General features: G+C 43.3%; 1 protein-coding gene across 1 annotated transcript; it reads left to right on the plus strand.

Annotated features, from left to right (window-relative positions):
* Window positions 1-9,162: 9,162 nt before the first annotated feature.
* tcerg1l (transcription elongation regulator 1 like) lies at window positions 9,163-15,197 on the plus strand (the record flags this gene model as incomplete). Its single annotated transcript, XM_079757547.1, has 13 exons — window positions 9,163-9,363; window positions 9,572-9,703; window positions 9,885-10,008; window positions 10,932-11,188; window positions 11,346-11,424; window positions 12,699-12,775; window positions 12,902-12,981; window positions 13,245-13,390; window positions 13,496-13,556; window positions 14,030-14,132; window positions 14,272-14,361; window positions 14,845-14,963; window positions 15,041-15,197. The coding sequence occupies 13 exons, from the start codon at window positions 9,163-9,165 to the stop codon at window positions 15,195-15,197; spliced, it is 1,626 nt and encodes a 541-aa protein (XP_079613673.1).
* Window positions 15,198-23,154: the final 7,957 nt, after the last annotated feature.

Here is a 23,154-nt window from a genome sequence, read left to right on the forward strand (position 1 = left end):
GTTTCTATAATAAAAAGTCTATAAAAATCATGTTTAAAGTTTAATGCGTAGTTTCCTGAGTCAGTATATTGCACTGTCAAGTAAAACTCCCATGAATTTACTAATGCATATAACATAATACAATATTCTCTATCTTAACCTCCGCCCTCCCATGCCTCAACCTCCACAATCCCATCTACGCTCAACTAACCTCTACCATAACCTGTCACCTCTCCTTTAACTGGTCACCTCCACTCTAACCAAACCTTAACCCCTTTACCTAACCTCCCCTCTAACCTTTTCTTTAGATTAATTTACAACAGCGCCAAAATGTCCTGTAGAACCCAAATATGTTAACATTTGTGTTCAATTTCTGTATTTCCTAGTGTGAGTTTGTGGGTGATAATTTTATCCATTTTGAAATATCAATCTTTCAAGTTCAATGCCAGTTTCTGACTGAACTTCAAAAGGATCTCTAGGCTCTGTTTTAGACCCTTTGAGGCAGAGAACGGAAAGTAAATCAGCAAATCATTTTACCTGCGTCTGCCAAGTAACAAAGGACTAGATATGGGTTTTTCTTCCTGTATATATCGAAGTATATTGAAAGGGCAGGTCTCATATTGAAGCCCATTCACACCACACAACACTTAAGTAGCTGGTTGCTTTGTTTTAATGTGCAATTTGAATTTCACTGATTCACTGTTTTAATAAAATCATCTTTCCTGCCTCTACCACTCTACAGTAAATCTTAGCTTTGTGCCAGATGGAATCTAAAGCTTTTCTAAAATCCATATATTTCTAAACTTTTTTTTTTTACATCCTTCCCACCAGGGTGACAAGTTTTTAATTTGAAGGTCCTGCAATCTACTTTAATTCAAATATAGTTAGTGGGAAATAAGGGGGCTTTGGTGTTTTTTATTATAAATTCCATATTCTAATTTTTTACACCGATCAGACCATGTCACTCGGTTTTCAACATCTAGTTCTCCATGGTCATTCTTACAAAGAGTTCCATTGGTTCTAGTGTGAATTACATTTTATACTTCAATTCCAAAAAAGGGTTTTTCTGTGTAATGATTTTTTTTGTTTAACGATTGTGTTTACGTTACCATCCCATAATACCGAGGGCGAAGGGGCTCATTGTTTGGATCCCTGTGTTCAGTTGACATAATTTTCTCACATGTTTGTTAACATTGTGACACTCTGTCATACAAGGGATTGTTATTCATTTTTATTTAGTTGTGCATGCTTTCAGCCCTGCTTTTGCTGCTCTTGTCTTTGATATGTTATGGACACCAATGTTTTGGAAAGCTATAGGTTCAATAGTGTTGGGGTACTGATATTAAGGAAACACCACTATCAGTGACTGACTCTCAGCTATTCATTGCTTCTTGGTATTCTGCAGGGCATCTTTGTGCCCATCTGTATGGTCTTAGTATACTGATCAGCGGGCATGTGAGAGGTTTGCCTTGTTAGGGAGGAGAGTCATTTGTCTGTGGTCTGATAAGAGGGTTAGGGGCTTGACTGTCAACATGCTGAAAGACTATGGGTCCATGTCTGTGATCATGTCATTTACAAGGCGGCTGTAGCCATGGGTTATCTCTGAGTGTATCCTCCCAAAGATCTTCCCCTCTAATATGACCATTAACAATGAAGAGACTTAGGCTTCGAAACAGTTGTAATAGATCTTGCTCATTTCTGTTCAAAGTCTTATCGTTATAGGAGGCAGATTTAGGTGACCAGTAGGAGTTTCATTGGTGATGCATCGGTGTCCTTTAGTACTGGACTCATCAGGTTGCATAACAGTCTGGGCAATTCCCCAGAGATGGCGATGTGACCCTTACCTTGGTATTCACTTATATCTCTGACTCAAGGCAAGTGAATATTTCATCACAGATGTAAGGGGATTCAGAGGGGGTGGATGTAGACTGCAAATAAGTAGATATCCTCTTCTGTCGGAAGAAAGACTTTATTTTCAGCTAAATGTTTTTTTTTCCTATTTAAAGAACTTGTAGTGATTTTTATCATTCCGATTTATACCAAATAATGAGTACGCTGGAGTCTCCACTGTCTTATATGATGTGGCTGAACAATAATTTATCTGTAATTATGACAGTGGGAGGGCATCTTCTCTGCACCATGTTTCTGATAAGATTAAAATGACAATGTTTCTAAAACTGTGTCAAGCTGAGGAGGTGTGTGTGTGTGGGGGGTGCTATCTGGTGGATCAGGTACAGCAGGCTGTCTCAGTGGGTCAGGAGCTAGCTGGGGAGCGACAGCCTGAGGCTTAGAGGGACCCCTGATCTTTTCCTGGCTTCCTTATCGTTCCAACTGCCTCACAGAGCTTTGTTCCCCGCTCTCTCATTCTTGTTTGATGTTGTCCATCTGGCCCTTTGAGAGCTTTATTTTCCTCCTCGATGGAGTATGTAAATTGCCTGACATTGACAGACCCAATTCACAAATATGTGTCAGTCTACAAGCCTCTCACTTCATTTTTCGATTTCCAAGGGGTGTAATCAACAGACCAAGTGAAGTCAAAAAGGCCTCTGACACAATTGGATTGACCGGCAACCAATCAGAGCAATGAAATGTGTGACACAGCACTGGCAGTTGTATATGAAAATGCCTTTAATGCATCCCATAGGGCCCTTATCGTATCAAACCTGTGGCATATTGGATAAAAAAATGATTGGATAATATAAGATAAACAATGAATTATGTTTATCTCATATTTAAAAGAAGTCCCGGAGTCGGGCATGTCTCCTCAGCTCCTCTCCTCAGAGCCTCTCCTAAGTTCCTCAGCTCAGGAAACCTCAGCTGCTCATTTATTACTTTGTGTTTTTATTCACACGTTTTTTAGATTTTTTTTTTTTCCCTCACGTTCATCAAAAAATCTAAAAATTGTTAATAGGTCATGGTATACACAGATGTCGCTCGCTCTCTCTCTCGCTCTCTCTCTCGCTCTCTCTCTCGCTCTCTCTCTCCCTGCCAGAGTTGACATGTTGCAGCCAATCGTCTCTCTTCTCTAATTACAGCTGACATGAATTACCTGGTTGTGATTAAGAATGCCCTGAACCACGTATCACACGCAGGCACACACACACACACACACACACACACACACACACACACACACACACACACACACACACACACACCTAGAGTAATAAACAGGGTCTCTTCAATCCCATCATTATCACCACAACTCTCCTTTAGGTCAGTCTTTCTGTCTGTCTGTGTGGAGATTTGACTCCTCAATCATCTCCAGACCTCCAATCTTTCCTCCTCCTCCTCCTCTTCTCCTTCCCTCCTTGCTGCTCCTCCTCTCCTCCCCTGATTCTCCTCTCCTCCCTCCCTCTGAACAAGGATAAAAACAGCACAACAATATTTTGACAGAATAGATTAGCACTTCCGCTGGTGGAGTAGACATTAATATTCCTGATGTTTGACTGCTGTGTATTTACCATACAGTTTGAACTCGTTAGCTGTTTAAGGGCTTAAGGGTTGTCTAGTTGAAAGGGTTAGGTAGTTTAGGGTGAGGTAGTACAAACGTTTTGGTGTTGACGAGGTGTTATCCTACCAGGAGCTCAGCTGGGGAGCCAGACGGTTGTTTGTGTCAGAAGTGTTATTACAGCACCACGAAGCGTGATGAATCTCTCACCCTAAAGCACACTCTCTTCTCAATAACCCCTAACTGCAGGCTGATTGGTCTAAATAAAGCTTGTTAGTTATAGACCAATGGGCCGACCTGAGGCTCAGAGAGATGGAGACAGACAGTGTTATTGTATTTCCCTCTAATGCCTCTGTAGAGTAGAGAAATATATCTGTCTAAAGTCTGTCTCTATGAGGGGAGTACAGATAGAGATCTATAGTCTGTCCTCGTTTTGAGGTCACAAGCTTTTTAATTAAATTTGGATAAGTCAACAGGTGGTTATACCCAATAGAACTATCATATCTATATATATACATCTACTTTTCTTTTTTTAACCACAAAACCGACCTCTGTATGGTGAAACAAGTCTGAGGATGAGTTTGTTTGTGTTTGGGAGCGAGTTACCGTGTGAGTGAGCATGAGTATGTGACTGATTGTGTTTGTGTGTGTGTGTGTGTGTGTGTGTGTGTGTGCTCTGTGTGTGCGTGTTTGTTCGAGAGAATGCATGTGTGTGTGGGAGAGACAGTTTGTGTGTGTATGTGCGTGCCTCTGTGTGAGTACGTGGAAGAGTGTGTGTGTGAAAGATACTGAATATGTGGGTGTTCCTGTGTGTGTGGGTGGAGGGTAATGGGTCTACTTTAGTGGTGGCAGCTGGGAGACGTTAGAATGCTTTTATCATCTGATAGAAAAAACACACAGAGGCAGAGGAATGAGAGGAGAAGAGGACGAGGCGAGGAAGACTATAAGAGTCTATTTATGTGTTTTTATTAATTAGACTTATTGACATTTCAGACCTTTTACTTCAAAGGATATCATCTTTAAAACTAACAATATATATTCTTCTCTCCCTCTAACTCCCTCTTTCTTTCTCGCTCCATCCCTCTGTCTCTCTGTCCAACATAACCAACCATTTTCCCGAAGCATTGAAACTGGAACAACTCAATTTCACCCCTCACTGCGACCGTATGTGCGTGACTCTGTGTGTGTATGCATGTGACCGTGTGTGCGTGTTTGTGTGTATGTGTGTTTAGAGATTGATACAGACGGCCGATAATATGCTGGTGTTTTCAATAAAGCTTATCTGGGTTGGACAGAGTTATGACCTCATGGGCTACTTGTGACATCACATCCAATCTCTGAGGTCTGATTTGCATTGCGACAGAGTTAACAACTGTGTAAGAAGCGCAAATTCATCTAATTAATCAATTTAACAGGCCTTGTCACAGAAACAAGACAATGGACAGATCACACTGCAAATTAGATTATCTTGGAAATGGCTATTTGAACCATTGTCACTGTGCCAGAACTGTTGTCATGGTTGCAAAGTTCTTGTCATGATGAACTTGAGACTTAATGCAAACAATCTCTTCGGTACTCTCTCTCCTCTCTCGTCCTCTATCTCCCTCTCTCCTCTTCTCCCCTCCTCCCCCCTCTCCTCTCCTACTCTGTTCTCTCCCCCCTCTCCCCCCATTCCCTCTTCTCTCCTCCTCTCTTAATAGAGGCAAAACATCAAAGTGAGGATTTAAATGCAAGTTCACTCTGGGAGACCCAGAGAGAATGCAGGTTAAAGGAGAATAAAGATATTTAAGGGGTACTTAACTCTTGATATGTGCATTGTGACTATGGAGAAGGATGGGTACCAACAACACACAATGTTGCCATTAGTATTGTATAGCACTGGAGAGGAGAGGAGGGGGGATATATCAATATTTGTGTTTGAAGATAAATCCAAAAGTCAACAAAACACCTTATTAATATTCTAATATCCATGCATAACAGACATGAATGCACACACACACACACACACACACACACACACACACACTAAGACCTTTCAATGATTTACACACACTTTAATCAAGTTCTCTTGTTCTCTCTCTCTCTCTCTCACACACACAAACTCACACACACACACACACACACACACACACACACACACACACACACACACACACACACACACACTCAAATATCTATGTGCAATACATATCTCACGGGAGACAGAGGTTTAAGTAGAGAGAGAGAGGGAGAGAGTAATCCAGGGAAACGGCACTTTAGATCTCTCCACGAGCTCCATTTACCGGAGCATAATAGGTGTGCAACTGGGAGGGTGATGAGAGTCGCGTGACGTGTCCCCAGTGGGGACCGCGAGAGAGATTGAACGATGGCGGCAGTGTCCGTGACCGTAAACCCCGCGTGAAGGCTCGCTTTGAGTGGTGTACAGCGCGCGCGCACACACACACACACTCCTCCGCGACTGTCACGCGCTGCCGCGGTGACACGGCGTGAGGTCGTCCACCGGCTGTCGGTATTTACCGACTCCACGCGCAGCTAAACCCCGCGAAGAGCGAACTCTGCGGTCGGAGGGTAGGTGATGTTTTGATGTGATGCATGATTAATATTATTAAATGTAATGACGCTGTACTGTTGACCTGCATTATTAATTGGACGTCAAGAAGCCGTTGGTCCTACCGGGAGCCACCACCGGCTGCCGAGCTCACACCTCATGTCCCCGGGTTAATGGGTCTCTGGCACCGGGTCTCGGCTGATATCGAACCGAACCCTATGGTGGTATGTCTGCGGTGCTTGTTGTTATGAAAATAAAAAAACAATTTATGACAGACCACACTGCACGTTGTCTCATGAAAGACAACAGTTGAACGAGGCTGTGAATTGAGTTTCATGCTGCCGTCCCTCAAACTCTACCGGCGGTTATCACCGGAGAATGTGTCTGTGGAGTCCCGCGGACCGGACTGGATCCCTGTCTGAACTTCTGACTACTCTGTACAACTCTGTCCGTCTGTCTACCTGTAGCTGTCTGTCGACCTACCTACCTGTTTGTCTGTCAGTCTGTATGTGTCTGTCTGACTACCTGTCTTTCTGTCTGCTTGTCGGTCTGTCTACCTGTAGCTGTCTGTCTACCTATTATCTACCTGTCTGTCTGTAGCTGTCTCTCCGACTACCTTTCTGCCTGTCTGTCTGTCTGTCTGTCTGTCTGTCTGTCTGTCTGTCTGTCTGTCTGTCTGTCCGCTTGTCTGTCTTTCTATATGTCTACATGTCTGCTTATGTCTACCTGCCTGTCTATCTCTCTACCCATGTCTGTCTTTATTACATGTCTGTTATATTTTACGTTACGCTGTGTTATATGTTACTAGGGATACGCTTTTCTACGTTACTATGGTAACAAAATTGTGGCTGTTTTATTGATTCTACAGCAGGAATCAGTCTGCATGGCAGCCTTTGTTTCTGTCACCGTGTGACAACGTAATAACTCCCAATAAATGTTTGCTCTCTGGGATTGAATGTGTTTAATTTCAGATCTGTTTAATTTGTTTGTAATAATACGCCCATAAGTAGGACAATTTGTGGAAATTTCAACCGGTTAGTGAGGTGGTTCCCAGGGAGAAGGCGCCTCGTACAGGCAGACTGCAGAGCTGCAGGTCATTAGTGTTGCTGAATATTTATTAGTAGGCCTCCCATTAGCGCCCATTACCACCAGCTGTTCGCTCTCTGGCAAACAGTTTGGTGCTTCGGTGGTTTGTCAATCTTAAATTTGGTTGTTTAGTTCCACAAATGAATGTTGACAGCTTATCATTTAGATGACGTACCATCATTTAAATAAGCTTTAACATGAGTTTCGATGTACAAGCAACTCACACACACTCACAAGCTAAGGCTGTTAAACATTATGGATTTGAACAGCTTCTATCAGCTTCTACAAACATTGACTTTATACCAAACCCGTCGGGTAGAGTGTAAATAATGACACAATACTGACAGATCCGAGCGGGAGTGTTGGCGAGCCTATATATGTTTAAGGAACACAAGGTGTAAACTATCATGTCTTTGAAAGATTGCGGTGAATATTGGATTGGTTTGAAAACACTTTGGAGACGCAGTGTGTGGGTTTGCTTCAAAGCTGTCATTTGTAGGCCCAACGATTGTTGTCCACACAAACACACACACACACACACACACACACACACACACACACACACACACACACACACACACACACACACACACATAGTTCCTGATTTTGCAGCAGCAGCAACATGAAGAGAGATGATTCCATGCGTGTGTCTCTGGTAGTTGTATGGGGATTAGAGTGTATGTTGACAGACTGATCCATACTGTGCGTGGATTCATGTGATATTTATAATCTAAAACCTCCACAGCTTTATTTGTATGTACGGTTTATTTAGTGTACAAGAAATGTTCTGTGAATGTTCGTTCCCTCGTCTCTCTTGTTTTTAATGCATACATTTAGATGTGGAGAATTTATCATGAGACATAGAACACAGAGAGATGGACAGTGTCTTTCCTGTTTCCTGTATGGTCTGTCTGTTTCCTGTACGTCTGTCCGTCTTCAGAAGAGATGGTCTGTCAAAAGGTGAAGTCTGTCAAAAAGTTTGACTAAGTCTTTCACCTAATTGGGATGTCAACCAGGTGAGTTGTTCAGATGTGTCACTAGAAAGTTGAGGTTTGAAGTACTACAGGTGAGTTAGTCAGGTATGTGACCAGCAGGTTAAGGTTTAAAGTACTACAGGTGAGTTGTTCAGGTGTGTGACCAGCAGGTTGAGGTTTGCAGTACTACAGGTGAGTTGTTCAGGTGTGTGAGCAGCAGGTTGAGGTTTGAAGTACTACAGGTGAGTTGTTCAGGTGTGTGACCAGCAGGTTGAGGTTTGCAGTACTACAGGTGAGTTGTTCAGGTGTGTGAGCAGCAGGTTGAGGTTTGAAGTACTACAGGTGAGTTAGTCAGGTGTGTGACCAGCAGGTTGAGGTTTGAAGTACTACAGGTGAGTTGTTTCAGGTGTGTGACCAGCAGGGTGAGGTTCGAAGTACTACAGGTGAGTTGGTCAGGTGTGTGACTAGCAGGTTGAGGTTTTAAGTACTACAGGTGAGTTGGCCAGGTGTGTGACCAGCAGGTTGAGGTTTAAAGTACTACAGGTGAGTTGGTCAGGTGTATGCGTAACCAGACAGGCGTTAGATGGACCACCATGAGTGACAAACAGCCGACTGGACATGAAGAGTCTGTAGTTTGATAGAGAGGCTTCTGTTTGCGCCACAATAAAAGCTCCCCTGGCGTCTCCGACCCTGTGTGCTTCATCCTTAACACTAAACAGCACATTAGTTAGTTATTATTCATTTTTTGCCATAGACAAAGATTGCAGAAAGTTTTCTACTTGTTACAAGGCACAACAAATGGGAAAGTTTGCGTACACACACACACACACACACACACACACACACAAACACAGACTCCTAGTTGAGAGTAGTTTTGTAACGAGAGATTGAAGCTCTTCCGGAGAAGCCTCTCTCCGTTCCGTCTGTCATGATGCATTCTCCACTTCGCTCTGAGTGTATCTATTATAAATGAGAGGGATGAGGGGAATGAACATTCACAGAATATTTTCTATAACTAAAATAAACCGTCCATGCAAATAGTGGAGAATTTAGGTTAAAGATGTCACATGACTCGTTCTCTCTTTCTCTCTCTCTCTCTCTCTCTCTCAGGTGAAGATGTCATAATGCTTCCGGTCTCCAGGTTGAAAGGTCACCAGCCGGTTGCCATGGTTACCGTCCCCTGGCCCCCTCTGGCGCTGCCCTCTGAGGCCCCGCCCCCTTGTCTGTGGTTCTCCGGCCACAGTGGGGGGTGGTACAACCTCAGGCCCCGCCCACTTTACTACCCAGCTCCTTACTGGACCCCCCAGGAGGTGTCCATCGTCAGGGTAACAAACACACACACACACACACACACACACATTTGCGCTCATGGGCCACAGTTCAAAGAAGCTAAATAAATGCAGTCCATTCACAATAATAAACATGAAACATTAGAAATGGACGATAGGGTTGTCTTCTTCCTTAACTACATCGTCAGAGTAAGCTTAATTGTGCCTCCTATTGGTTGATGTAGAATTTACTGTTTCCTATCAGTGGGAGCTTCCTGGCTTGGAGATGGTTCCTCTCCTCCACCCACTCTACCACTCCTCTCTCCTCCTCCCTCCGGCCCCTCCTCCTGCACCTCCTCCTCTCCCCGAGATCTGCTGGAGGAGCAGCGGACCAAAGGTACACACAGAACCTCCTGTTGGTCTGACTGTGGTTAAAATCGTCTTAATTATTCCAAACATCCTTTATATTTGTATTTTGTTACTACTAATGCAAACTCCACAGGTCATAATGTTCAGCTGTTTCTGGTAGACCGTGCCACATTCTGTGATGTTTGTGACACATACCTTCATCGGTACAGCTGGTGGACGGTTGGATTTACCCAGAGGACCTAGCGGTGTTCCCCCGGCCGACCAATCAGATCACTCCGCGGAGACACACCCCCAGGACGCGTCCTCTTCTGTCCCCAGCGGCTGCATTGCTAGGTAACCCCCTACAGGAAGAAGATACAAGGGGCACATCAGTCACAAAATGGTTAGATTCAAGTCTTAGGTTAGAGATTGTCAGGTATGGGTATAGGGTAAGACATGGTTAAGTTGAGGTAATAGATGGTTCAATGTCAGTATTAGGTAAGATGGTTAGGTTTAGGTAATAGATGGTTAAACGTCAGTATTAGGTAAGATGGTTAAGTTTAGGTATATGGTTAAAGATGATTATGTTTCGGTATTAGATGTATTCTTGTCTGGGCTGATTGTCTGCAATGGTAACCATGACAACGGGGATGTCTACAGAAAGTTGCTTGGTTCCGTCATTTAAATGTAGATCTGTGTTTGTGTGTGTGTGTGTGTGTGTGTGTGTGTGTGTGTGTGTGTGTGTGTAACCATACTGCCTGTCATGTTGAATTGAGATAGAGAGAGAGAGAGAGAGAGAGACAGATGCATTGAATAGCAAGCGAGTGTCTGCCATCAGGCCAGCGTTAGCGCGTGGGCGCTAAGCTGCTAATCCGCCATGTTGTACGCTGAATGAATGTCAGCTCGTTATTTCTGATCACAACGGGCTACAGGATGTCCGTTGCGCCGGCTCACACCGTGAGGAGAACCCTACTTGAGTGCTATTGTGTTAATTAGAAATAGTGTGATGCAACCAAGCCAACACTTCATCATTGAACCTTTGAAATATACCTCTCATGATGTAGTAAATTGCGATTGGCTCAGATCGGCAACAGTGCAGTGGGCTCAGCCTCCGTGCCTCCAGACTGTTGCTTGAAGGTGGAGTGATCAAGCCTCAGCTCGAGGATGAGGAGAGGTAATTGAGTCATGGCATTCGCGAACCAGTGACTCTATTAGATAGTTGTATTGTTCACACCATGTTAATTAAAACCGTCTAAATGTCTGTCTTCTGTCTATAGGAGGAGCATTCAGGGAATTGGTGGCTCCACTCCAGTGGCATAAAGGGGCGTGGTCTGATAAGAGGGCGGGGCCTGAGCGGGTGGCGTGTCCTGTGTTGAAGGTGTGTCCTGAGAGGCAGGTGTTGCCTGTGAAGAACATGTGGTCGGAGAGGGAGGCGTGGCCTATAAAGCAGATTGTATTCCCCGTCCATCTCCACAAAGAGGCGGGACTTAGTCATTTCATCAGCCAGGACAGATGGCCCCTCCCACTTTTCCAGGTAACCTAACAGTCAGTCTGTCTGCCTGCGTGCCTGTCTGTCTGTCTCTCTGACTGATTATGAGGTTATGAGGTCTATGATGATGTTACCGGTAATGAGGTACGTGTGAGGCGCCGTGCCTATACGACGATGTAACAGACTGTGTTCTGGTCACCAGGTGATGTCATCACTTCCTGTCTCTCTGCTCTCCAGGAAGTCCTCCGCTTTCACTCTGCTCACCAACTTCTCACCGCAAAGTAAGGCCCACCCACTTGCACACACGAGACAATCTGTTGTGTGTGGTTGTGAAATCATTCATGAAGCCGCTGAAAGCCCTCCAACTTCACCCCTCTCTCTCTCCTCCCTTCCAACCCTCACCCCCCTCCATCCAGCCAAAAGCACTCTCCCGCGTTGGGAGATTTCAAATTCCTGTTTTTATCAATTGAAATGAGTGGAAAATTACAGCCCCTAAATGAGGGCCCTTTGTGCTTCGCTCCATTCAAACAGTATGATTCCAGTTCTTCTTTGTGTTGCACAACAAATATGCTCTGAGCTTAAGACTCAGTGGGGATGTTGGGGTGAAAAGATGGAAGGATTTGACCAGTTAGAAGCAAATGTAGCTGAACAGATGTGTGTTTGGTCCTAACTGATGATGGTGAAATGATGATGAAACCAGAGGGGTTCTGTTGTCAACGACGTTGGCTTTTACCCAGCACTTTATACCTGGAGAATACATTTCAACATTTATCACCCCACTGCATTAAACATGGCAACAACTGATTAGAAATGCTTTGTCTCTCTGTCCAGGCTTTAGTGTCTGGAGAGTTTGAAGCATTTATCACATGTACAGTATCCATCAACTACTACATACACACACACACACACACACACACACACACACACACACACACACACACACACATACACAATGTCCACCACTATAAACAAGATGGTTGGATGCCAGGCGACCAGAAAGATGGTTGCTAGGCGACCAGGTGGAGTGGAGACGGTCTGATTTGGTTTCCAGCGAGCTGTTTAATGGCTGCTGTCTAAAAGTTAATTAGTGATAAACGCAACCTTTGTCACACAGACCCACCCACTCCACAAAAACTCTCCCTTAAGCGTTGGTGTTTGTGTGTGTGTGTGTGTGTGTGTGTGTGTGTGTGTGTCAGGAGTGTGTGTTGACTCTTTCGGAATGTGTGTTTGGTGATGTGTCCAAGCGTGTCTCTTAGTGTTGAGTGTGCGTGTTGGTAGTGTGTGTAGGAGGGTGTGTGTGTTTTGCTGTCTCTAACTAACTGTGCCCATAATTCCAACAATTCTCGCGGTTCACCCTGGGTTTCCATGGTAACCCGTAATTGCTGTGGCGTTAAATAATGAATGTAAACTTTAGACCTTAATGCTGTGCTTCCATTGAAGAACTAATGATCTCTCTCTATCGGTCTGTCTCTGTCTGTGTCTGTGTGTGTGTGTGTGTGTGTGTGTGTGTGTGTGTGTGTGTCTCCCTCTCTCTGTCTCTCTCTGTCTCTCTCAGAGGAATTAGGGGGCGCTGCTGCAGGAGGGTGCGGTCGGGGAACGGTGATGACCAACGAGGGACAGACTGATGGGGTGGTATGACATCACATAATGACAACCATCCCAACATCGGTGATGTCACAGCATCGTTATGACTTTGAAAGCCTCTGTTACACGATGGTTATTCTATGTGTATTCATGTGCACGTGTGTGTGTGCGTAGGGTGTATCTGAGGACAGGTTACGTGAGGAAAACACAGACAGACGACCCGTTGCCACAGCTCCTGTCCCCGGGTCACCATGGTAAAACACATACACACACACACACACACACACACACACACACACACACACATGTATGATATATACAAGACAATATAATGTATTGTTACCTCAAAATGATGCATTCTAACCTTGTTTTGTAATACAATATTGCATCATTACTATAGTGAAAATGTTTGTCTACTATATAGTAGTAATGTGTATATATTATATGTTTATACTGTATTAATATATATTTATGATAATGTGTGTGAGTGTGTGTTTCTGTGTGTCTGACGTGTTAGGTGTGTAGTCTGGACTGGAGACGATCGTGTGTTTTTCTTCAATCCTACAATGCACCTGTCTGTGTGGGAAAGACCCTGCGATTTGATTGGTCAGGACATCGGCCGTATCATCATGGACCCGCCCCACAAGAGGAAGAAGAACTCTGGTTAGTCTTTCTCCTTACTTTCTATCTCTCTCTGTCTCTCTCTGTCTCTCTTTCTATCTCTCCCTATCTCTCTGTTTGAGAGATGCACTCTCTTCCCCCATGCAGAGCGAGATTCGTCTTGTCATGATGATGATGATGAAGATGGACATGACTCAAAGAGAAGCAGGTGAGCATGTGCAATCTGAGACAGTCAAACAGGTAGAGAGAGACAGACAGAGTTAGAGAGGGAGAACGACAGGCAGAGAAGGAGAGATCCAGGTAAAAAGATTGATTGAGAGAAAGACAGGGAGAGAGACGGATGGAGAGGGAGACAGGTATAAGGACAGACAGATAGTTAGCGAGACTGTATAATAGTAGATAGACAGACAGGTAGGGAGAGGGACGATTAGAGAGAGAGAAAGGTAGAAAAACAGGCAAGTAGAGAGGGAGACAGGTAGAGAGGCAGACTGATATTAAAGTCTGCTTTCTGGTGTTACTATTGGACAGGCAGGTAAAATGGAGCCTAAGGACATCTGGAGATTTAGACAGGGGAGAATTTGTTTCAGACATCCCTTATTTATATATAATCTCTCTCTCTCTGTCCCTCTGTCCCTCTCTTTCTCTCTCTGTCTCTCTGTCTCTCTCTCTCGCTCTCTCTAGGCTAGAGGAACCGTTGTCTCTCGTCAAGGAAGGCCAGGAGGACAAGCTCCTCCCACTTGAGATGCGCGTCTCCAAGTTCAGAGACATGATGCTGGAGAGAGGGGTAACATGAACACACACACACACACACACACACACACACACACACACACACACACACTCTCTGTATACTCTGTATATCTTTGTGTCTGACTATGTTTGTGTGTGTGTGTGTGTGTGTGTGTGTGTGTGTGTGTGTGAAGGTGTCTGCCTTCTCTTCGTGGGAGAAGGATCTTCATAAGATGGTTTTTGATCCCAGATATCTTCTGCTCAGCCCAGACCAGAGGAAAGAGGTACTCCATATATATATATATTTAGTAACTATACGTTACTAAATATATATATATATATATATATATATATATATTTAGTAACCTCCTAAGATGGTGCAATTTCATTGATTTGCTATCTCGGGATATTCGGGATATTCTCGGCAATATCCCATGATTGAGATCTCAAACTCGGGATATTGTTTTCATGCGCGAGACGGTCGTCTCGTCACGCTTATAAAAACAAATCAACCGCTTATAAAGACAAATAAATCCAGGCAAAAAGTGTAACCTTTTTTAAGTGTTTACTCGTAGTATATACTAAAACAATTATTCACCTCAGGTGAATAATTGTGAAATATGACTTCCTGGTTCACAATGTTACTTCCTGGTTCCAATTGTTACTTCCTGTTACTAATGTTGCAAGGGAAAACACCTTAACATGTGAGGGCTGGTTCTTTTTGCGTGCGTGTATATTTGTGTGTGTGTGTGTGTGTGTGTGTGTAGGTATACGATCAGTTTGTGAAGAGCCGGATCAAGGAGGAGTACAAGGAGAAGAAGACGAAACTCCTGAAGGCCAAAGACCAGTTTAAACTGCTTCTGGAGGAGGCTAAGATCACCAGCAAGTACGTACCAACTAACTAACTGACTAATTTAGTTAGTGTTTTAACGGTAGGTGCGTTAAATATCTTCCTCCCTCCAGGTCCACCTTCAAGCAGTTCTGTGTGCGTTACCGCAGAGACCACCGCCTCCACGCCTTCAACAGGAAGAAGGAGCAGGAAGTTATCTTTAAACAATACATCAGTTCCTTGAAGAGGAGGGATAAAGAGAACCGAGTGCGACTAAGCAGAATGCGATGAGGACCCTCTCCTTTTACCCAGCCTCCTAACCTCTCCTTTAACCCAGCCTCCTAACCTCCCCTTTAACCCAGCCTCCTAACCTCTCCTTTAACCCAGCCTCCTAACCTCTCCTTTAACCCAGCCTCCTAACATCTCCTTTAACCCAGCCTCCTAACCTCCCCTTTACCCCAGCCTCCTAACCTCCCCTTTAACCCAGCCTCCTAACCTCTCCTTTAACCCAGCCTCCTAACCTCTCCTTTAACCCAGCCTCCTAACCTCTCCTTTAACCCAGCCTCCTAACCTCTCCTTTAACCCAGCCTCCTAACCTCTCCTTTAACCCAGCTTCCTAACCTCTCCTTTAACCCAGCCTCCTAACCTCTCCTTTAACCCAGCCTCCTAACCTCTCCTTTAACCCAGCCTCCTAACCTCTCCTTTAACCCAGCCTCCTAACCTCTCCTTTAACCCAGCCTCCTAACCTCTCCTTTAACCCAGCCTCCGAACCTCTCCTTTAACCCAGCCTCCTAACCTCTCCTTTAACCCAGCCTCCGAACCTCCCCTTTAATGGTTTTTTAAAACCATTAGACTGGACTACAACAATATCGAGGCTGGACAACGACGACTTTAAGAATGAACCACGAGACTAGACCAAAGCCTCCTTCCCTCTCCCCAAACTTTGCTGAAGACTGGAAGAAGAGACTAACATGACAACTGGACGACAAGAGGACCACTGAGCCAAGAACCTGTCTGCACTGAACTGGGCCACAGACTGAAAGCTAGCTTCAATGCTAGCTGACATCTGTCCTGTTGATAATAGAGCACAACATACATGTCTGTCTGTCTGTAGTGATGGGTTAGTAGAAACAAGAAATACTTGTTCATGTTGTTCTAGAGATAATACTAGTAATACTACACATAGGACTGTGGTTTTACCAGGTGGCTCCCAGTATCCACTAGTTGATGACTGGTTATAGTGGGCAGCTCCTCGTTTCCACCAGTATGAGTCCGGCTGTACTGGTTAGCACCAAGTACGACCAGTAGGGGACTGGTTGCCCATTATAACCAGTAGTAGACTGGGTTCTACTACTTGCAGCTGTAGCACCTGTTTTTAAAGTCGATAAACTGCTGGCTGTGAATACCGTTAACATGAACACATTTCCAAGTTTTGTTTTTATAATATTTTCTGTATTTTTTTTTATTAAATTGTGTTTTTACTACTCTAAATGCAGAACATATTGCATAATATGTTTGCACTATGTGGCCCCACCTCTTCCTGTGATGTCATTTGGTTGCCAGTCAATCAACCAATCCAACCCCCCCCTCCCCTTTACTTCAAAGACTTTATCTACCTGTGGTGTCATGTCCTGCCATTGGTTGGTTTTCAGTGTACTCGTGTTACTAGTGGCCATCTTGTCTCGGTGGTGATGTCGTGTAAGTGGATAAAAGTGGTCTTGTTCTTAGTTTGCCTCATTTTGAATTAAACCGATTTGACAAACAAAGACACGTCCACGTTATTTATTGTGCACTGTTTACTTGATAATATGTTTTAGTTTTGTCGATATGCAGCTAAAATAAAACACAAACTGACACACTCACACACACACACACACACACACACACACACACACACACACACACACACACACACACACACACACACACACACACACATGTCGGTCACGCTCTGTTGCCAAGACAACCAGAGATCATTTAACAGGAATTGCAATTCCCAGCTGGAGTCAACACACATTTCTCTCTGCTCTCATCTCTCACCTCCTTTCTCCCCTCATCTCTCCTCATCTCTACTGTTTTGTGACAGCAAAAACTAAGCCGACTATCCTGTCCCCCTCCCCCTCTCTCCTCCTCCCCCTCTCACTCTCCTCTCTCCTCCATGTGACAGGGTGTTTTAGTAAACAGAGTTAAGTGCTCCCATCAGTCTCAAGATTGCCATAAGGGTCATCGGTGTGTATGTGTGTGATTGCCAGTAAATTGCTATCAAAGTATACTTAAGATGTCCGGCTGAGGGAGAGGGAGGGGAAAGGAGATGATGGGAGAGGAAAACAAAAAAGGAGCTTCCTGGGAACGCATGAGGAAGAACAGGATGAAGATAACGTCTGTATAGGTCAGTAGGATAGTCAGTCAGTAGGAACGTCAGTAAAATAGAGTCAGGATCCATTCAGTCAGTAGAATAGAGTCAGGATCCATTCAGTCAGTAGAATAGAGTCAGGATCCATTCAGTCAGTAGGACAGAGTAAGTCAGTAGGAAAGTCGGTAGGTTAGAGTAAGTTAATAGGAGAGTCAGGATACAGCCAGTAGGATGGATTCAGTAGGGTAAGGTCAAGTCAGTAGGATAGTAAGTCAGTAGAGGCAGTAGGCTACAGTCCGTACAAAACCATATCACATAAAATAAAACTAAATATAACATAATATAACAGAACAGATAATATAACAACGTAACCCAAGCTTAAATAAACTTAGTCTGCAGTTGTAAGCACTCCCCCCCCCCTTCAATTTCGTGTCTCTCATGTTAAACAGTTTTTATTGCTGATGATAAACTATTGAATTTGCAGCTTCCTATAATTTCTCATTGATGCGTGTGGAGTTGGTGATTGTTTTTATGCTAATAGAAAAATATCTTGACACTGCAGTTTGTACGTGTGTGAGAGAGAGAGAGAGAGAGAGAGAGAGAGAGAGAGAGAGAGAGAGAGAGAATCTTACGGCTGGGTGAGACGTGTGTTAATTGTGTGCATGTTTATCGTATTGTCTGAATGAAAGTGTGCAACAGAGCATGAGCAAAAAGATGTCTACATGTGCAAAAACAGAATATATGCTGTGTTTGATTGTGCATATTTAAATATATATATATATACACACCCACACACACCATTGTGTGCATGTACATTTAGTCTGTTCATGTGTATCCATATTTACTTGATGTGCAAGTGTATGTGTGTGGGTGGTTTTATCACTATCGGAAATAAGGAGGACGTCGGCTTCCCAACTACCTAGGCTTCTACTTACTCCTAGCTCCCTGGATACCGGGGGAATTAAATGAGATTTAGAATATATATATATATGTTGAATATATATTCAACATTTATGAACATAAATGCCTTGTTCTGTGTCTGCATATTTTATATTAAACTACATGTGTGTGTTACAAATGTAACATCACCTCAATTGTGTCGGTCGATGGTACTCTTTATCCCTGAGACGTGGCAGTTTTCATTCGTCAACCCCTCAAGAGGCCTTTAGAAACAAGCACATCCACACATCATACATTTATCCTTCTCGTTGTCAATTATAGTGTTTTCACAATTTCCAATGAAACATTTTCATTGCTGGGACCCATGCATTTGGGTCTCAGTAGGATGTAGAATAGCCTGTTATGACAAGATGTCAAAAAGCAAATGAACCCAAACTCTTCCATTCTTTGGTAAATGATAGATTGACAAGAACCAATAGTAAGAGACTTTTCATCTTTACCTTTTATCAGTTAGGCTAAAGGCACATAAGGCTGCTACATTTCTTTAAAAGAAAAGTTTATTGTGTTCTCTGTGACGTGGTACATTCCTGAAAAAAAATAACATTTTAAGGCCACCCTGAATGTCAGTATAATTGCCCCCCCGGGGGGAACAGTACATTCTGGATGGACTCAATGATAGTTTGTTATAGTGAGTCATAACAGTCTTGGACAAATAAAACCCTTGTTTTAATGTAAGCCTGAGTCTAGGCCTACAGCTCAATGTGTTTTGAGAGGTTAATAGGACATTGGTTTCGGAATAGTTTTTACACGACTTTGACAGGCTAAAAGATCTTGTCCTTAGAAAGACTTGTATGTTTTTTATAAGTAGCCTATTTATAAGCAATGACTGGGTAGGCTATAACATTTCAACATAGGGGATAGGTGACATAGGTTATAAAGTTAGGTATTAAATAAGTGCACAGCAGCATAAAATAAACAGAGTAAGCATGTTTAACACATTGACGTAATGAAAATAAAATTAAAAATTGAATAATAAATCACCTAAACCAGTGTAGTTAAGCCATTTGTAAAAAAGTATGAAAATCAAGATCTGACAATATTCAAAAGACTGAAGGGATAATGTTGAGGTAGTGATATATTGTTCATTTTCCTTGAGATCCTTCCATGGCCTCTTTTTCTGTTCAATAAACTTTAAACGGTATATTAAAGGTGCCAGGAAACGTCAAGTGAGAGCAGAAAGGAGAGATCAACATTTTGAAAAATAATCACCAAGACGAGTCCCCTCGCTCTCTGCTCACTCCCCCCCATACATCTACACACACTTGTTGGGTGTTTTATTTCAGGCGCCTGTGATTGACGTGCCCAAACTAGCCAGGGTAGACATGCCCTGATTGCTCAGAAGGAGCCAGGAGAGCTCTCGAACCGAAATTGGCACCGAACGTGCAGACTCACAAGTCTTCGTCGGCCCCAAACAGCAAGGGAGCACATTTAAGCATTTATCACTAGTCAAGATGTAATGTTCAAATATGACTAGTCTATTACTGTGATGAAGTATTGTTAGAATATTACTATGATGAAATAATGTAAATGTATTACTGTGATGATATACTGTGAAAATATGACTATTACTGTGATGATGTGCTCAGCCTTCCCACCCCTCCTCCAAATAAATACTGACTTTGTCATCCAAGATTAAGCCTGAGGAGGTCGATTCAGTTCTTCAGTGTTCTTAGAGCTGTTGTCAGAGCCTGGTAAGAAGCATCAAAATATGAGGGGATGAATTCATGACGGATTTTGATCAACATTACATGAGGTGTTTAGTCCAGTTACTGAGCTCGATGTATCTAGATTAACAGATCATTTGAGTAGATATGCTGTGTTGGTAGTGATGTTAATCATATGAGCAGAACTGCAGTAAAACACCTGTTCACCAACTGGAAGGCGCTCGGCTGAATCTAAGGGAAGAGAAACGATTAGCATTGAAACAAAGTATACATATACTAATGTTATTATGCTTTATCTAACCAATCAGATTCCAGAAAGAAGCCACAAGGGGGTAGGAGCAGATGGAGGTCAGGTGTGAGTCATCTTGAGGATTGTGATTCACTTAATGTCTTCCTGTACGGAACGACTCAATAACAGCAGTTAGGATGAGAACCCCAACGACAGACCCAATGACTTCACCCTGCACACCTTCTAGTTATATCAAGAGAAGAAAATTTGGTCTGTAGTACTTACAGACTTATTACAGGCCTGCCGCTGAGATTGATAGCCAAGCCCTTTTAGTAAGACTAATTGAAAAACCGGCAGACGCTCTGGACACAGACAGACGGACAGACAGACAGAAAGACAGCCAGACAGAAAGAGAGGTATTCTCCACACTCGCTTTGCATTTGAAACACCACAGTCTAAGAGACATGTCACCGTTAATGCCCACCTGGTCATCTGACTATACCTGTTCTCTACAGATCAGCCAGGTGCTGCTTCGGCCAATGAACACACTCCATTGTCTGGTAGATTTTGCTGTGTTCATTATAAAATCTATTCTGATCTCAGCCTGTCGTGTTGGAACGATCCATGTCAGGGTCTTCAAGTCCAACACTATGACGTCCTTGCCATCATAACCGTACTGGCTGTAACCATTATTGCCATCCTCATCATCCCACTCACAGCCACCCATACACTGTTTGTGGACACCTGAGAGAGAGAGAGAGAGAGAGAGAGAGAGAGAGAGAGAGAGAGAGAGAGACCATAGGCATGTGAAGAACACATGCACCCTCTGTGTCTGAAGGGCAACTGCTGTTAAATATCCCATAATATCTCTGGGTAATAAACCACCGCATGTACTACAGAATCCTTGAAGCTGCTCTATAACCCGCTGCTGATCTATCCCATAATATCTCTGAGCTGTCCCAGCTGGTTACGACAGCTGGCCACCAGACGTCCATCTATACGTCTTCATCAGACCGATCACTACAGCTGGCCGGTTTGTGATAGCTGCTCTATGTCTAATGATTTAATACCTGGATGGTCGACAATCGCCAAATACCACACAATGGGGATCGTCTCTTGTCCTATTTATACACAAACACTGATACACTGAGTTCTTCTACACTGACTACTACTATACTGCGTACTGCTACAGTGAATACTGCTACATTTGGCGTTTTTCCTTTGGCACTTTTTGACACACCGTAAAAAACCGTACCGTATTCCTACAAATTGTAGGAGTATAGACCTATAACAACAGAATAAATGGTATGTTCTTCTGTATGAGACGCATCGCATGCACAAAGAGGCTTGAGTTCAATGTTTAAATGTTCCTATAACTATACAAGCCTAAATAAAAAGGGTAATGAAGGTTTAATAGAAGCGCACCCTGGTTATGTTAATTTGACAATATTATCTTGCAAAACGAAATAGCTTGTTGAAATAGGATATTTCGTTGAGATTAGTCTTGGTGTAAAGACTAGACATTGGGCTATATTTCACACAATTAGATTGCTGATATCGATATTCCTCACGTTTTCTTCCTAATACCAAGGACAAAGTGTGGCACTCGGGAAATATCTGGGAAACATTGTCCAATGTGTAAACAGGACTAATATGAAATAAATTGGCTCTCTTGAGCTATTGCGAGTAGGAAGCAATTTTCTTATTATTTATTAATATTGAACTGAATTCATCATTGCGGATATCATTGTGTGTGTCAACCACCAAAAGATATTAAATGCGTCTTAAACAAATAAATCCAATTTTATGATAGGCAATAATATAAAACTAAATAGGCAATAAATGTGTGAGCGTTGTTGTGTCATCGACATCAAACAAGGACGTCATCAGTTAAAGACACGCCTTCAAGCGTGAAACACGGTTGTTTTGGATATGCGTACCGAACCGTGCCAAGCCAGGCCAGTGTAGTATAATGGAAAAACTCCAATTAACTACCTCTACACTGAGTACTGCTACATTGAGTACTTCTACACTCAGTGAGTGAGAGGTGAAGACGTCAGCGCTCAAGCCCTTCTTCAGATTCTCAGATTCTCTGTTTGAAAGACTGCTGGGCTCCTAAAAGGTTTCCAGTGTCCCTCTCCAGGAAGTCTGGGTCAACTCTGGTGACCATGTCGATTCAGGCCTGTTTGGGGGCTACTCCCTGGCTGCTGCTGTTATAGTGAACCATCTGAACCTCATCCACCAGCCCAGCCATAACAAACTCTGGGAAGGTTGACACACAAAATGGAATAACTCAAACTCCTGCCATGAGGGTAGAAATCGAAACCAAAACATTTGGAGCTTGTAAGCAGTTTGACCTGAGGACACAACTTGACAAAAGACCAGCAGCTGTAACCCTAATAGAGCTTCAGCCTTTATCTCAGAGTAACTCTCTGTTCATATCGATGTATTTAGAAGAACAGGCTTAATGAAACCAACACAGAGGTGACTCGAGTACCAGACAGACCGTCCAGGATGGAGGAGAGAGGAAATAAGAGGGAGACGGCCAATCTGGACCAATATATATCCAATATGGCTCCGTTATTGTTGTTCTGAAAGCGAAAATAATATTGCTTGAGGAAAGCTGTAAACAGCTGCTAGTGGGCCAGGCTGCGAAACTATTTGTAATATTCGTACACTTCTGAATATTGCATATAATGTAAAAATGTATTTCCTGAAAGGTGTCCCATTTATGAAAAAAGTGAGCAATCGAAACATTGGAGAACCCTTCAATGTCACAGTATAATTCGCACATAGTACAGAAAATGACTTATCTTCAATAAATGTGAAGACACTTTACAGAGAGAAGATCTCACCAGGGCTTTTCATTCACAACGATACCGGATGCTTCAGCACTCATTTGAACTTTGACCGCACCTTGTAATTTTTATGGGATGACATTATTTCGCGGAACTCTGGCGCTACCTGTTGGCGACGAAACTCACCAAAATAAACTGCTCTGGTTCTACTTACGATCTCTAATGTATTCCAGATAAACTTTAG

The sequence above is a fragment of the Pollachius pollachius genome, assembly GCF_949987615.1.
Source record: "Pollachius pollachius genome assembly, chromosome: 19".
Classification (NCBI taxonomy): Eukaryota; Metazoa; Chordata; class Actinopteri; order Gadiformes; family Gadidae; genus Pollachius; species Pollachius pollachius.